Source organism: Excalfactoria chinensis, chromosome 1 (assembly GCF_039878825.1).
Source record: "Excalfactoria chinensis isolate bCotChi1 chromosome 1, bCotChi1.hap2, whole genome shotgun sequence".
Taxonomy (NCBI): Eukaryota; Metazoa; Chordata; class Aves; order Galliformes; family Phasianidae; genus Excalfactoria; species Excalfactoria chinensis.
This window is the reverse complement of record NC_092825.1, coordinates 87,246,563-87,260,349: the sequence shown is the minus strand read 5'-3', so window position 1 is coordinate 87,260,349 and position 13,787 is coordinate 87,246,563. Positions and strand designations below refer to the sequence as shown.

Here is a 13,787-nt window from a genome sequence, read left to right as displayed (position 1 = left end):
CAAAAATAATAAAATATCCATAAAAATCTTGCTTCAGTCTTGCCTAAAATAATTTCTGTACTGGACAGTGCTGCACGCTCTGATGTTTGCATAGCACCATAAGCAAGATCACTATCCCTTGACAACTTAGAATCGGTGACCTTGAAACCTTCTGTGGATCTAGGGATATATTAGCAATTCTGTTCTCCAAATAGACCTGTCTGGCTTCCTTTGCAGTAAGTGGGATGGTGAGAGAACTGGTTATTTTTGGATGAGTGGGTGGAACTGCACTTCACATGCATTTTTCTACTGTGAGGTTAAATATTAATACCCGTTGCATGTCAAGCACATCTTACCAGGGTAACAAGAATATTGGCCCCCCTCAGAAACAGCAAGACAGAGCCATTAGCTTCTACTCGGTTATTCTAAATACTTCTTGTGGCAAGAGATAGGTATTTCTTCTCTTTTAGGCTTTCTTTTCTTACAGTGGTGTCTGTTGCTCAGCAAAACCTGAAGATGGCATTGGCTTCCTGCTTCATTCGTCTTCAGAAGCATCTTTTGCTCTCTGTCTGTCCATAGGGATGTTCTGCATGCGTTCATCTTCATCTTCTCTTGCCCTACAGTGATTCAGGAGTAGAAATGTTAATTAGAGCCAGCTAGAAATTATACTGAAGGAATTATGCATTAGAATGGTTTTAGATTGATCTGGGTTGATCTAGACGTGTACCAAACCAAACTCTGTAAATTAAGTCTTTTTGGTGGTTTGAGCTTATATGATATGAGAGGATGATTGGCGTATCTTTTCTCATCCCACTCTTCTTACAGTGGTCTTTTTTGGAGTAACATTGATTTGGGTGTGCAAGGGCAGAAGCAGCTGGAAGGACTAGGAGAAATGAGAAGCAGACTGAGCTGAGTGTGCTTGACTGAGTGGGACATGAAAATTCAGTTTGAAGATGGAATGTTTGGGTTCTTGACCACAAAGGCACCTGATGATACGGGCATGTTCTGTGAGATGAGATGGGAGGCACCAGTGCATGCTTTCCTTGGTGACTTCGTCTCTTGCTTTCTCCTCCATAGGCTGATGGCCAGAAGGAGAAGGTGAACCCTTGGTATGTTCTGCTCCCCGTCTTTTGAGAAGGGTACTTACGTCTCTTCATAGTCCTTGTTCTCTCGACAGCAGCAGCAGTAGGCTAGGATACCAATCACTATAACTGCAGCAAGAACTCCCCCAGCGATGCCTGCGTAAAGGGCGATGTTCATGGATGCTGTAAAGGAGGAAAAGAATTACCTCTCTGCAGTGAGAACGTTACCAGATGCGATCGGCGCAAGCACTGGTCTTTAGATCCTACTGACAGAGTTTGACTACAGCAATGAGAATTTAGTCCTGTACTGGGTAGCTGATAAGCCCACAGGAACAGCCCCTGGTTCAGAGCAGCAGCTGTATTTTATCGAGATCAGATTCATGCTTTCAGGGTTCAGGTTTGTGATGCACGCTTCTGGCTTTCTGTAAGCTCTACGCATTACTGAGCACCCTAACTTAAAACATGCTCTCGGCATAAAGAGCACTCGAAATGTGCTGCTTCTTGAAGGAAAGCTGAATTGTTAAATGTTGTTTACATTGCTTCTGTTAACGCTTTCACAGCTAGCCGGGCTGCGTCCTCTGGTAGGATTCTTCCAAAGCAATAGGCTCTTACGTGGCACAACGCTGACTGTCATGTTGCAGAATTCCTTTCCCACACTGTTTGTTGAAGTGCAGATGTAAAAGCCGGAGGTGTCTGCCGAGATGTTCTTCAGAGTTATTTGCTCGCCTGTTGTGAAACACAAACCCAGTCAGGAAAAGAGGAGAACGTTAGGAGGGAAGGAAATAGGGACAGCAGCCCTTCAGTTCTAGCCTAGGATGGAAGAAGTGAGAAGTTATGGGAGCTGATGGACTGCTCCCTCTTGCTCAGGAGTTTCCATGCTAGTCTGTAGGTCTTGGTGTGATTTGTAGGAGGACAAATGGAAGCGTGTTGTTTTCATTACAGAAATTGCAGTACTGGAACATTCCTTTTAGAAAGAAAACAAGAAAACTGTGGGTGGAGGATGAGGAAGTATGTATGCTTAGTGGCAGCTTTTTTTGCGGTGGGTAAATGGCCGTGAGCCCTTTCTGCTTCGAAATGTGAGATGGCACAAAGCAGTGGCCTGACTTGGATGAGCGTCCATCTCATGAGTTAACTTGTTAAATGGCAACAAGTTCGTCAGTCTTCAACCCCTAGGATTTCAGATTTGAATTACATAGCAGAAGGGTCAGCAGTGTTCTGCTCTGAGAGAGGCCATCAGGGCTGTGAAAATAAAGGGAGAAAAAGAAGTACAGTGATGCAGGAGTGGCACCAGACGCTGTCCATCCAAGCTAGCAGAGCGCAGAACTCTTAACTAAGCCTTAGCTCTGTTTGTGAAGCAGTGCTTGTTACATCCCCAGCTGTCGCTTGTGTGAGTACTCCGTTGTTGTTGTTTCCTATTGAAATAGGTCCAAATTCTGCTCTAAAATCCAAAAGCTCTGAATACTCTTTAGTAGCTTTTCTGCTGCGTTCTCTGTGATTTTCGGTTCTTTCTGTCCCTTGTATGGGACGGAGATTCTGTTTGGTCTTTGCTGACGCCTAGTGCCAGCTAGAGGAAGAGCATGCAAACCAAGAATTAACAAGCTCCATCTGCTTCATTTTCTTTAAAGTCTGCTATTCATGCTTGCTTCACTTTTTCCTTCCTCCTCCAACACGATGTTTGTAGCTCTCAGAACTGCACATTGCTACTGGACTGTGAATTCTGCCATATTAACTTAAAACTAATTGCCGAGTCAAATTGGAAGAGTGCACGTCAGACACTGTCCATTTTGGAGCGGCTCCTGAGGGAGTTGTGAGGAATGGGCCTTGTTTAGCCTAGCACAGTAAGAAGTGTATTGCTTGGAGTGACAGTGGGGCATCCAGCCACCGGGGAGTGGGTCGGGGACAGCTGATTTGCTTACTGGACTGCAGTGCTCTGATGGAAACAGAAATCATGTGGAAATGGATCAGGAAAGCGCAGAATGAAGGCAGGAGTGGGCAGACAGCTGTTGCTTAAAGAGGAATCAGGGTGTGTGTAGGGCTGTGCCTGGTGCACTGGCACCGCTTAGTGGCCGGTCAAGTGACTGTGGTTTGCGTTTCTGCACAGGTTCCGTTTCTTCCTTTGCATAATTTATACAAGAATCACCTACTGCGAGCTGAACTGCCTACAGCCTTAACACATTCAGTTTGGCAATGCTACAGTAACTTAAGCCAGGAAAGACATGTTCAGACATGTAGTCTGTCTTCTCGGAGTTAAACAGCAGATCAGGAAGAAAGGAAGTGGCCTGGAGTAATAAAACTGGGTCCTGTGGTACTACAGCACTTTAAAAGCTATTAAGCTCACATTTTTCTATGAATAATTCTACCTGAGGTCCGTGGAGATTCACATCCCTTTCTCAGATTCTGATGCAAAAATAAAAGCAAATAAAACATTAGGCCTTTTGTGGCAGCCCTGAAGAATTGGAAGCTTTCTTTTATTCTCTAAATAGGAATGGCATAACTGTTTCTCATTACGCTTTCCTCCAGCTTAAGAGTCATCTCTGGAAGGAAAGTAGCTTCTGAAACCAACTTTTGTTTGCCCTGACTCCAGAAAGCGAGCTGTTTGTTGTCAAGTGAGCTAAGCTATAAAGGGACACCACTTAGAAAACTGGATTTTATTCCTCATACCATCCCACCCTTACGTCCAGCAATTGAGTAGGAATTATTTCTGGCCACTTCCAAAATGAGACAGCTTTCCTTCCAGGTAAGAACTAAAGTGCAAGTCTTGGTGACCACTGTTATTGCAAGTAATGGTCCTTTTCACCTTGTTAAGTTACTCAGGAATATTTCATATGGAAAAGACAATTTCTTAAAATCCTGTTTAAAGGATTTTCTAGAAAAAGAATCCCGGAGTGTTTTTTCTATTTGCATTTCAAAGTCTTTGTAACCTGGAACTATAGAGAGCTCAAAGCCTTGGTGTCTTTGAAATTCCCATACCGTTTGTTGTTTGTAGTGCGCGGGGCTCATTTTGTATGTTGAAGCTTTGCCAGGTATACGTGGGTTTTGGGGAGCCTTCATGAGAAAAGCAGGTTAGATTGATATTCTGTCCATATTCTGCTGTGCCCACAATCTTGCATTCCGGCTTGGATGGTGCAACTGAAGGAAGGAAACACAGAGTTTGGTTAATCATATGTAGTGTTTTGTTTCAACCCATCCTTTACATTTGTTCTTTAATTTCTCCAGAACAGAGGCTGGCCTTGCACCTACAGCCTTCTCAGAGGAAGACTGTCCCTTATCTGTGTATTCCTTCTTGATACCTGTTGGTCAAGAAGAAAACGTAAGATACTTTTTGGGATATCTCTAATAATGCTGGGTAACTCTTCCTTTCATTAACTGGAGAGTGACAAGCCAGAGCGCATGAGGAATGATTTGTAATGAGCTTACTGAGCTACTAGGAAAACGACTTACACAACTCTAGATATTTTCTACAGTAAAGTATCTAAGGGAGTTGGATGCTTTAAGCCTTCCAACCTACTTCTGTAGTTGCAGGAAAAGAGCAGAGACAGGATTGTGGGTTATGATTTACTGGGAGATATTTGGTTTTTTTTCTGTTAGGAAGTCTATTTTATACATAAAAAACCCAACGGAATGGACTTTAGAAAGAAGGACAGTGGGTTATCTAATGAATCTCATTTTGTCTCCATTGTACTTACTGAGGACGAAAAGACTGGTGAGTGCAGACTGCCGTGGGGGGTCATCCCGTAGACGAACGCTGCATACGTATGTCCCGTTGTCTTCCATGGTTACTTCCTGGATGGTGATGCTGATGTCTCCACTGTTGACATCACCAGTAAACTGTATTCGGTTCTCATAGCCCTTGCCATACTGTACAAGCCCATCAAAATACCTAGTGATGGCATCATCCTGTCAGACAGGGAGGGAAACTAAGCAATCTTAGGTTCTTCTGTGCAAGTCTATGGTCTGACTCCTAGATAAGCTCATTCTTGTGAGAAGAATAACTCAGAAAAGAATCAAAGGGGAAAAAAAAAACCAAATAACTTGAAGGTTCAAAAGAGTGAGGGTTTCTGCTGGGAATCCTCCTTACATCTTTTCTTGTCAGAGACTAAAAAAGAAAATTTCTTTTGCTGGGTCTTTTTTTACTTTTCCTCTTTATGATGGGACATTATGAGACTTGTTTGATACCCACGTGCCAACAAAATCCTCCTATGGTTATATGTATTCCCTTGCCTTCTTCCAGCAATGATCTTAGGAGAAGAAACCCTTGGCAATTACTGCAAGGAAGGCTCCAAGCACTGCTTTTCCTCTCACTAACACCCAAGAGGAACTTCAGAGATCTTTGTGTTGTATTCCTCGTGAGTGTAAGAGACCTCAAGAATCTCTCCATGCATTGGTATCAACTAAAACTTCTTATACAGCACCTAATATGTATACACACAATGTATGTATACTACATATACATAAAAATTTACAAAGCTTTTTATGAAGTATCTGAATATCTCATAAATAAACAGATATAAACCCAAGGGACATACAGTAATGTATCCTCAATGTAGCATTGCAAGACCAAAAGAGAAAGAAAAGAAGACTGTGGACTTGCCTAATATCATGCAACAGTTTTATATTAAATTGAATCTACCACCAAAGTTTCTAATTGCACAGGTCTGAGACTAAAGGAAGTCCTGGAAGGACTTCCTTCCCAAACACGTTCCCACTGTTCTGCTTCCATCTCTCCTCCCACCTCCCTCCTGGATGCTCTATCATACATTTTGTTAGGCAACTTGATTTACCGCGCTAATGATTTTCTTCCAGACAACAAAATCTCCTGTGTTGGTGGAAATACTAGTATGAAAATTACAATGGAGAGTAGCATTCTTCCCTCGTGCCACCTCTAGATTCTTGATAGGTGTTTCCACAGTGAGGGCATAAGCAGTCACCAGAACTAGAAAGAGAATAAATTCATTAGTTGGCAAAAATACTGGATTTCTATCTTTGGCTTTTTTACCTGCCACAGTAACCTACAGCTTCCCCTCTGTTAGTCATGGCATTCCCTTCTGAGCAGGAGGCAACATATGCTGCTGCTGACTGACTATAGGGAGCTGCTGCACAGGATGGTGGAGAGCTAAGCTCTGCTTTCTTTGCTTTACTTCCCTCTTCTTTACCTGAACAAACACTTCTGTGGAGTTTATAAAGGTGTAATTTGTTTTATCTACCTCTTTCTGTATTTTCTGTATAGCGCATTTTGGAAACTCTGCATCTGAAGCCAGACAGAGTGCAGGGAGAAGGGATAGGAAGTGCTGCTTAGAGGCCCTCCTGCAACAAGGAGGAGCAAGGTCCAGTAAGGAGGAAGATGGAAGAGGGCAGAAATGTATGCTCCCCTAAGAGGGGCATGCTGTAGTGAAGGTTTGCTTCTGGAGTGACCGGGCTGAGTTGGTGCTCCTCAGAAAGGATGTGAGTAAAAAACTGCTGTCCAGCAAGCTTTGGGGCCTGACTGAGCCATGTTTCTGTCCATCTGAGATTCACAAGGAAATGGGATGCGCGAGGAAGACAACAAAGGACATCTGGATTCCAGTGTGAGTTGCACAAGGATTGTAAATGCATGCTTGTTTAGACAAAATGTTGTCACAGCCACGTGCTGTAGAAATAAGCTGCTGGCAAATCAGCACTACCAGATCCTTGACTGTAATAGCAGTGAACTATAGTATCCCTTACAAAATAAAAACGTGAGGACCCGAAAGATTTTTATATCACCACAGGTTAGTATGGGACAGCTGGCACTAGGATCTGCTCTGCACCAAGGGGCAAAAACCTTCTGTAACAGCTTACTGGATCCAGCCTGTTCCCTGCAGTAAAATGTCCTTTCAGTCTCTTAGTAGACATGGCCTGTCCTGCCAGACCTGCTGCATTTCCCTCTCCTGAGATGAGTTGGATAGGAATTTCCCCAGCAGCCACACCTTTTCTCTCCTCTGCACGCTCTTTCCTTACTGTGGGGCAAAGATGCCCTCCTTTCCACAGCTGCCTTCAGAAAGCTTCAGGCATTTTCAGCAGCACTGCCCAGGTTGGTTTTTGTGCTTGGTAGTGTCCTGGTAAGAAAAGGCTGGCTGACTGGAGCAGGGTGCTTCTAGCCAAAGTTGCCACCTTTCTGTGTTCTCAACTCTGTAATTGAGGTTTCTGTGGTCCTGGTTATTAACCGTGCATATCGGTTTCTTCCTCATGGCAGTAGTAGTTTCTACTCTCTAAGGCACTGATTCGTCTGTAACTGTTGACAGCCACACAAGGGAAACTAGCAGGGCAAAGTACCTCTAACACTGTTTTATTGCAGCCACTCCCTGATCTTTCCCAGTTCTGCAGCAGTCAGCACAAGGGCCACGCTTGCATTGCCTAAGGGCTTTCTGACTGTTTCTAATCATTCCCCCTGCATGAGAGGCACCTATAAAAGCCAGCTTGTTGCCTGTCGCAACTGGATAGAGATGCTTTCCTGCATTTAGGTGGAAAGCATCATAATCTGTACTAGGAGATGGAGCAAAACCAATTTCCTGATCCTTTTGTCACTCAGAAACTTGTTCCACCAGGCCAGGCTTCACTGACAGGTCATTAACTCAGCCCTGAGGCAGAGAAGAAACTGTCCAGCCCTAAGGCTTCACTCAGAAGAGCTTTGGCTTCTTCCAGTTGGACGACTGAAATCCTACAATAAAAGAGATTTGGTTTTTGTTTTGTTTTCCCAAACATCTTCTGTGCAGGGTCATGGAACAGCTGTGTACTGGAGAAACAGCCCGTAACAAGAGAGATGTCTTATTTGTGTGTTGCTGTCATCCTAATGCCCAACATCTTCTGATGCTCTCCCGTTTTTCACCTGTGACATCTCTTTCTTGCTCCCAAGTTGCCTGTGTTACGTCTCCTTTTGGCTGTAAGAGAAGCTGCATGATCTCATGCTGAGGTGCTGTTTACTTTGCTGATTTCTCTCCATCCTCTTTCTCACCACATTTGACCTTTTCGAAGTAACCAACAGCCAGCTGGTTACTGCTGGCAAGTGTTTTGAACAGATTCAGTCCCCATTTCGGAGATAACTGAAAGGACAGGAGAATCGGTTCTGAAAGAACTTGGGGAAAGCAGTGGGAACAAATAGCCTCTATATCACTAGATGGATGATATCATCTAGATCTAAGCCTTAGGGTTACTTTTTATCATTATTAATTAAGTCTGTTTATAACGTTTGGTTGAAACTGAGAAAAGTTGTAGCTCCCTCTACTCAACTTAAAACATTAGTACCAGTGCAAAGGAAGAAGAAAATCAGTGTTTACTTTCACATTTGTTATTGTATACATGTTGATGCGTAGTATCAAAACAGAGTGAAGGGCAAACAGTGGAGCCGAAACCAATTAAAGGGATATTTTCCATGCTGAAAAGATTGAGATTCTGATCGAGCAGGACTGTTATGACTTGACATGACAGTTGCCTTGGTTAGTTAGGCCAGTGAGGAACAGAGCTGGAAAGTGTTAATTCACATTTTACGAGGAAATGCTTGGGTTTAATTTCTACTAAGAAACTTAGCTGAAAATCAGTTCAGACACAGGAGGGGGGAAACCTCTCACGTGTGAGACCTGTGTTAAAATTAAGTATTTTGTTTGACTCACGGTGCCCAATTTTGGGGCCTTCCATTCAGCAAGAAAGAAGCGGTAGCAGTCAGTCTCATTTAGGCTGCTGTGGGTAGTTCAGCAGAAGGCAGCCTTCACTGGCAGTTTGATATGTGTCATTCAAGGCAGCTCTTGCGTTCCCACCCCACATTGCAACGTGCTTTGTAGTTGTTCTGTTCCAGTGCACTGTAGGAAGTTACTGTACCTTTTCCTATTGTTGTGGGGTTTTTTTTCACTCTGAATTATCATTTGAGTCCTACCCAAACAGCCAAGAAGATCTTCACGCAACATACAGATGGTAAACTTCTCTGAGCAGAAATCCATAATTAAGATAGCATAAAGGGAAAGGATAAAGGGGGAACAAATACTAACACTGTTGTGCAATTTACACGATGATTGCTAGACTATGACTCAAGCCATGTTTATTTTATTCAGAGAATGACTCCTTTTTCTAATTAGGTTAAACCTCGTGAATTTCCTTCTTGTGGGTCTGTTTGTTAAAGCAGGGCTTTCAGGATTTTTGATTAAAAAACTGTGAGTTGTTTCCACATAAGCAGCTTCCTCTAAAATCTGAAAGATGACACAGGACCATTTGTAGGAGAAGGCAAGTCTGAAAGCAGTGAGGCTCAGACTCTGTAAGGTGGGATGAGGAAGAGCGAGCCTTACAAAGGCCAGGGGCAGACTGTAGTTATATGTGTAGGTAGGGATCGCTGTGCATCCCTTTCACATGAGTAATATATAAAGACCACAAATCATACCCGAGTATTTATAAACAACAGGAGTTAATCTTATGGAGGCATCTACTCCATGCAGATAGATGTATCAAAAAATAAAACCCCAGGGCTTTTCCACTTCAGTTGAGGAAATGCCTTCTTCAAGCTGAAATGCTGCATTTAACAGAAGGCGTTACAATTGGTTTCAGGGATATTTTCCGGCCTCTTTAAGTACAGCATTCTTTTCCTGTTTCTAAAGTTGACTTGGAGTTTTACGAGATGCATGTGAGTCTGGACATCCAGCACAGGGGAACTGAACACACCTGCCTGATCACCAACATGCAGAAGCTTATATTAAACCAAAGCACACCAAGACTGTTGTATTTCTCAGACTTAGTTGTACTGTTTCCTTCTACCCAAACCCTTGAAGATACAACCAAATCAGCACTCACCTGTGCTACAAATGAACAGCTGGAGCCCTTTCATTGCTGTCCTCCTCCTTTCTCCCTCCTTTTACCGCAGGGTGCTCTTCCTTCTAACCTGGAGGTGGCTGGAGAAGTAATTGACTTTAGCTGAAGGCTGCTGCACAGTGACATCACAGGTCTGCTTCCTCATTCTCTTTTAAAGTGCTTTGCTTTGCCCCTCCTCCCGTCCAGAATGGCAGGGTGGATTACCAATAGTATTTGATATCTCTTGCCGCTCTCTGCCCCCTGGGGAGAGAAAACTTACCCTCTTGTGAACTTTCTCCCCCAGTTAACTGCCTCTCCCAGTTTCTCATAACGCTCAGGTACGTACAGCGAGAGAAGACGTGATCCAAAGGGTACGATAACCGGGTTGTACGCAACACAACGCAACATTTGAAGTCGTTGTTTGGCGTGTCCGAGTTAATGGCTGGGGCAGAGGCTGTGATGCAGACAGGGAGATGGCATGGTGTTCCTGCCCTGATGTTGCAGCATAGAGCCAAGGCGCGCTGAGGGTAGTGCCAGGTCACGTCTGTCACTGGTGGATCCACTTCTGGTAGCTGTTCTTCATCTCTGTGGTAGATCTGGATCCATAAGCTCCTCCTGGGCAATCTTAAAACTGTAGCAGCATGCAGCATATTCATGCATCATCTGGCAAAGGGAATGAAAAGTAGTTTAAAAAGGTTCCCTGATGGTACAGAACTATTGAGGGCAGTAAAAATTAAGAGTTGTAGAAGCATGTGAAGTAACTGAATTATAAAATTGCTTAGGAATTCTGTATTTTCAGATGTTACGTTGTTAAACGTAAATGGAAGCAGACAAGGGAGGAATCCATGCAACGATGCCTACTGAAGTTGTGGATAATTCTCTTAAGAATTGATTAGGCACTTAGTGATGGAAGCAGGTAAATCTCGAAATGATTAGTGAAGGAATAGGAAAGAAAAATGAAAAATCATTAAGCCTGTATAAGATGCAATGCTCTTGTAGTGCTGTCAGCACTTACTGTTATTCCCCAACCCCTACTAAGGAGATTTTTGTAAAAAAAAAAATAGGCAAGAAAGAGAGTAAGGCATAAAAATGTAAGAACTGCATTAATGGGAAAGACCAAAAGCCTACTGTCCTTTTTTTCTGACAGCCAGCAGTGGTGAATGTCCAGAAAGAATCTAGGCCAGGTGCAGTGATGCATGACTATGATTTGTAGCTGAGGGATTTCCTGCTGCCATATCTTTGTAACTTGGAGCCCTGGACAGATTCATTCATATTTTCTCACTTTGTTCAATCCTTTTTTGAAGCCACGTAAACTTACAGCAACTACAGAATCCAGTAGAAAGGTGTCAGAAGTACAGAAGTTCTGCATGAAGTAAAATCAAGGTAGACTGTGATTATTCGGCTTGGAAGAAATATAGACGAGAACATAATAGAAGGTTCCAGAGCGAGGCAACCAACTTGTGTTGCAAGTCAACTGAAAAAGGAGGGATAAGAACAAGGCTAAAAAGCTCAAAACAAAAAAACAAACCAGAAATTGTATATGAATGAAGTCTTGCAGGCAGTGCCTGCCACTTTGTAATCACCCAAGGTGGTAACAGATCTTCTTCTGTGGTGCTTTGCCAGGAAATACGAACCAGTACCTACACAGATCTGTCAGATGATATCATGAATGATAGTGGTGCAGTCCTTTGTAATTCCGACCTCCTCCTCAGGCCACAGGCCAGTTTCTCCCAGTTTGCTCTAAGAAGTTAGAAGAAATCACAGCATCTGATGATCTTTGTGGGTCTCCTCCAGCTAGCGATTCTGTGAATCTTAGCCACGTGTTCAGAGCTCTTATGCTCATCCGTCCAAGTCCATGGCTTGCACAACAGCTGTGTGTGCCAAAGGTACTTCTTCTCTTTCCTCTGATTCCACTGTTGAATAAGCTGATCGATGGCTTGCAGCATGCTAGCTACGTATTCATTGAGGCATGTACACTGAGAGTCCAGCCACTGCTCACATATTGGGCATGGGCAGTTGGAAGGCAAAAAAAGAGTTGATGGTTTCCTTTGTAGAGCATCATACCGTGCTTTATTGTAGATTTTTGATGAAAATAGTGGTGGGAGCACGCTGATGATTTAGTTGTTGCAGAGCAGTGCTTGCAGAGAGCCAAGGGCTCTTCTGCTCCTTGTATTGCCCTGCCAGCCAGGAGCTGGGAGTGCACTGGGAGCTGGGATGGGATGCATCCCGGACAATGACCCAGACTAGCCAAAGGGATGTCCCTGAATACATATTGTCATGCTCAGCAATAAAAAGCATGAAGAATGAGGAAGAGCAGGGCATTTAGAGCAATGGTATTTGTCTTCCCAAGGAACCACTATGCGTGCTGAGCCCTACTTTCTTGGGAGTGGCTGTACACCAGCCTGCCCATGGGAAACAACAAATGAATTCCTGGCTTGGGTTTGCTTGTGCATGCAGCTTTTAATGTACTTAGTAAACTGTCTTTGTCTCAACTCATGAGCTCTTGAACTCTTACCATCGCAATTCTCTCCCTGACCCTACCTGGAGAGCATGAGCGAGAGGCTCTGTTGTGCTGAGTTGTGTGCTGGGGTTAAACCTGTACTCTGGAGGTTGAAAGGAGGGATGAAGGCAGCTCTGGCAAATACTTGGTGTTACATTTAACTCAGCGCAGCTGGCCATCATGCTTTTTAAACTCTTTGCTGCCGGTGAACACCTGGGATGTCTCCAGAGGCAGTAAGTAAATACATTGGCACTGTGATGGATAATGCCCTGTTGTTTGGAGACTTAGATAAATCCGTTGTCCTAAGTTCCATAGACAGAATATGCTTCAGCATGTTCAGTGCACGTACATAAATCTGATATTAAGCAACTTGTTTAGAAGCCCTCTATTTACCACTCTTGTTAGTTAGGGATGTTCAGGCTCTTAAATCCTGACACTTTTTCCTGACAGTTCTTTTCTGAGGGCCTCTGGAGTTTTTGATAAATGTGGGAGACAAATGCACAGCTTTAAGAACTGTGTAGATCTCTGTGTGCAGAAGGAGTGGGACAGCTGGCAGTTTTAAGGGATTTTAATTCGGTTTCTGTGTTGACTCCCTTTCCCTGTCTAGTATGAGCTGCAAAACTCATAGCTATTGACACCACCACTAAAAGAACTGCCATCGTGATCCTATAAGCTGTTACAACAAAAGGTAAGGAAGAACTTTCAGGCTGTCTGTGTTTCTCTGTGTAACATATGCAGGTCCTACCAGCATCTCTGCCTTGTTGTGATGGGCTTGGCAGGATTTTCTAGTCCTGTAATATCTTGGGCAGTGGCACAGGCTGCCCAGGGAGGTGGTGGGGGCACCGTCCCTGAAGCTGTTCAGGACTCGTGTGAATGTGGCACTGAGGGACATGGTTAATGGGCATGGAAGGGATGGCTCAGTGGTTGGACTGGGTGATCTTAGAGGTCTTTTCCAACCTGAATGATTCTATCATTCTAGAACTATCATTCTATCATTCCTGAAACTAAACTCCATTCTCTGATAATATGGGAGCCCACAAGCAAACGTCTTTGGATCACTTCCTGCCTCAGTTAGCAGCAACTAACATGAACACACATGGCACTACATTTGAGAAGTGGCTAAAACTTGCATCGTCCAGAGAAGACAGCTGTCAGATCAACTAATTCTTCCTCTTTTGGTACATCACTATCTGTTCAAACCTGTAATCCAAAATCCATTTCCTCCTTGGTGTAACTCCAAAAATTCAATATATTACTTTTTCTTGTTCCTGCTTGCCTTGCCCAGTAGATGGATGAGGACAAGTCTAGGCTATGAGTACACAAAAACCCGGGTACCTGCTTCATGGCTCTTCCCTGTTGTCATGCAGCATCCCTGCAGATGTGGCCTCATCCCATGGTGTGTGGATGCAGCCCTCAGGTAAGAAGCACAGGGCAGTTGC

The 13,787-nt window shown here is 43.8% G+C and overlaps 1 protein-coding gene across 1 annotated transcript; it reads right to left on the bottom strand.

Annotated features, from left to right (window-relative positions):
• Positions 1 to 386: 386 nt before the first annotated feature.
• GPA33 (glycoprotein A33) lies at positions 387 to 9,885 on the bottom strand. Its single transcript, XM_072360697.1, has 7 exons — positions 9,852 to 9,885; positions 5,843 to 5,994; positions 4,748 to 4,958; positions 4,032 to 4,190; positions 1,674 to 1,787; positions 1,127 to 1,244; positions 387 to 596 (listed from the first exon to the last, which is right to left on the bottom strand). Exons 1-7 carry the CDS (start codon positions 9,883 to 9,885, stop codon positions 515 to 517), a joined length of 870 nt encoding a protein of 289 aa, XP_072216798.1. The 3' UTR covers positions 387 to 514.
• Between the last annotated feature and the right edge of the window lie 3,902 nt (positions 9,886 to 13,787).

Coding starts and splice junctions, on each gene's coding strand:
- GPA33 (XM_072360697.1), bottom strand. CDS start 9,885: ATGAAAGGGCTCCAGCTGTTCATTTGTAGCACAG. Junction 1,788..4,031: donor CGCACTACAAACAACAAACG/GTATGGGAATTT, acceptor GTTTCACAACAG/GCGAGCAAATAACTCTGAAG. Junction 597..1,126: donor AACAAGGACTATGAAGAGAC/GTAAGTACCCTT, acceptor GAATCACTGTAG/GGCAAGAGAAGATGAAGATG.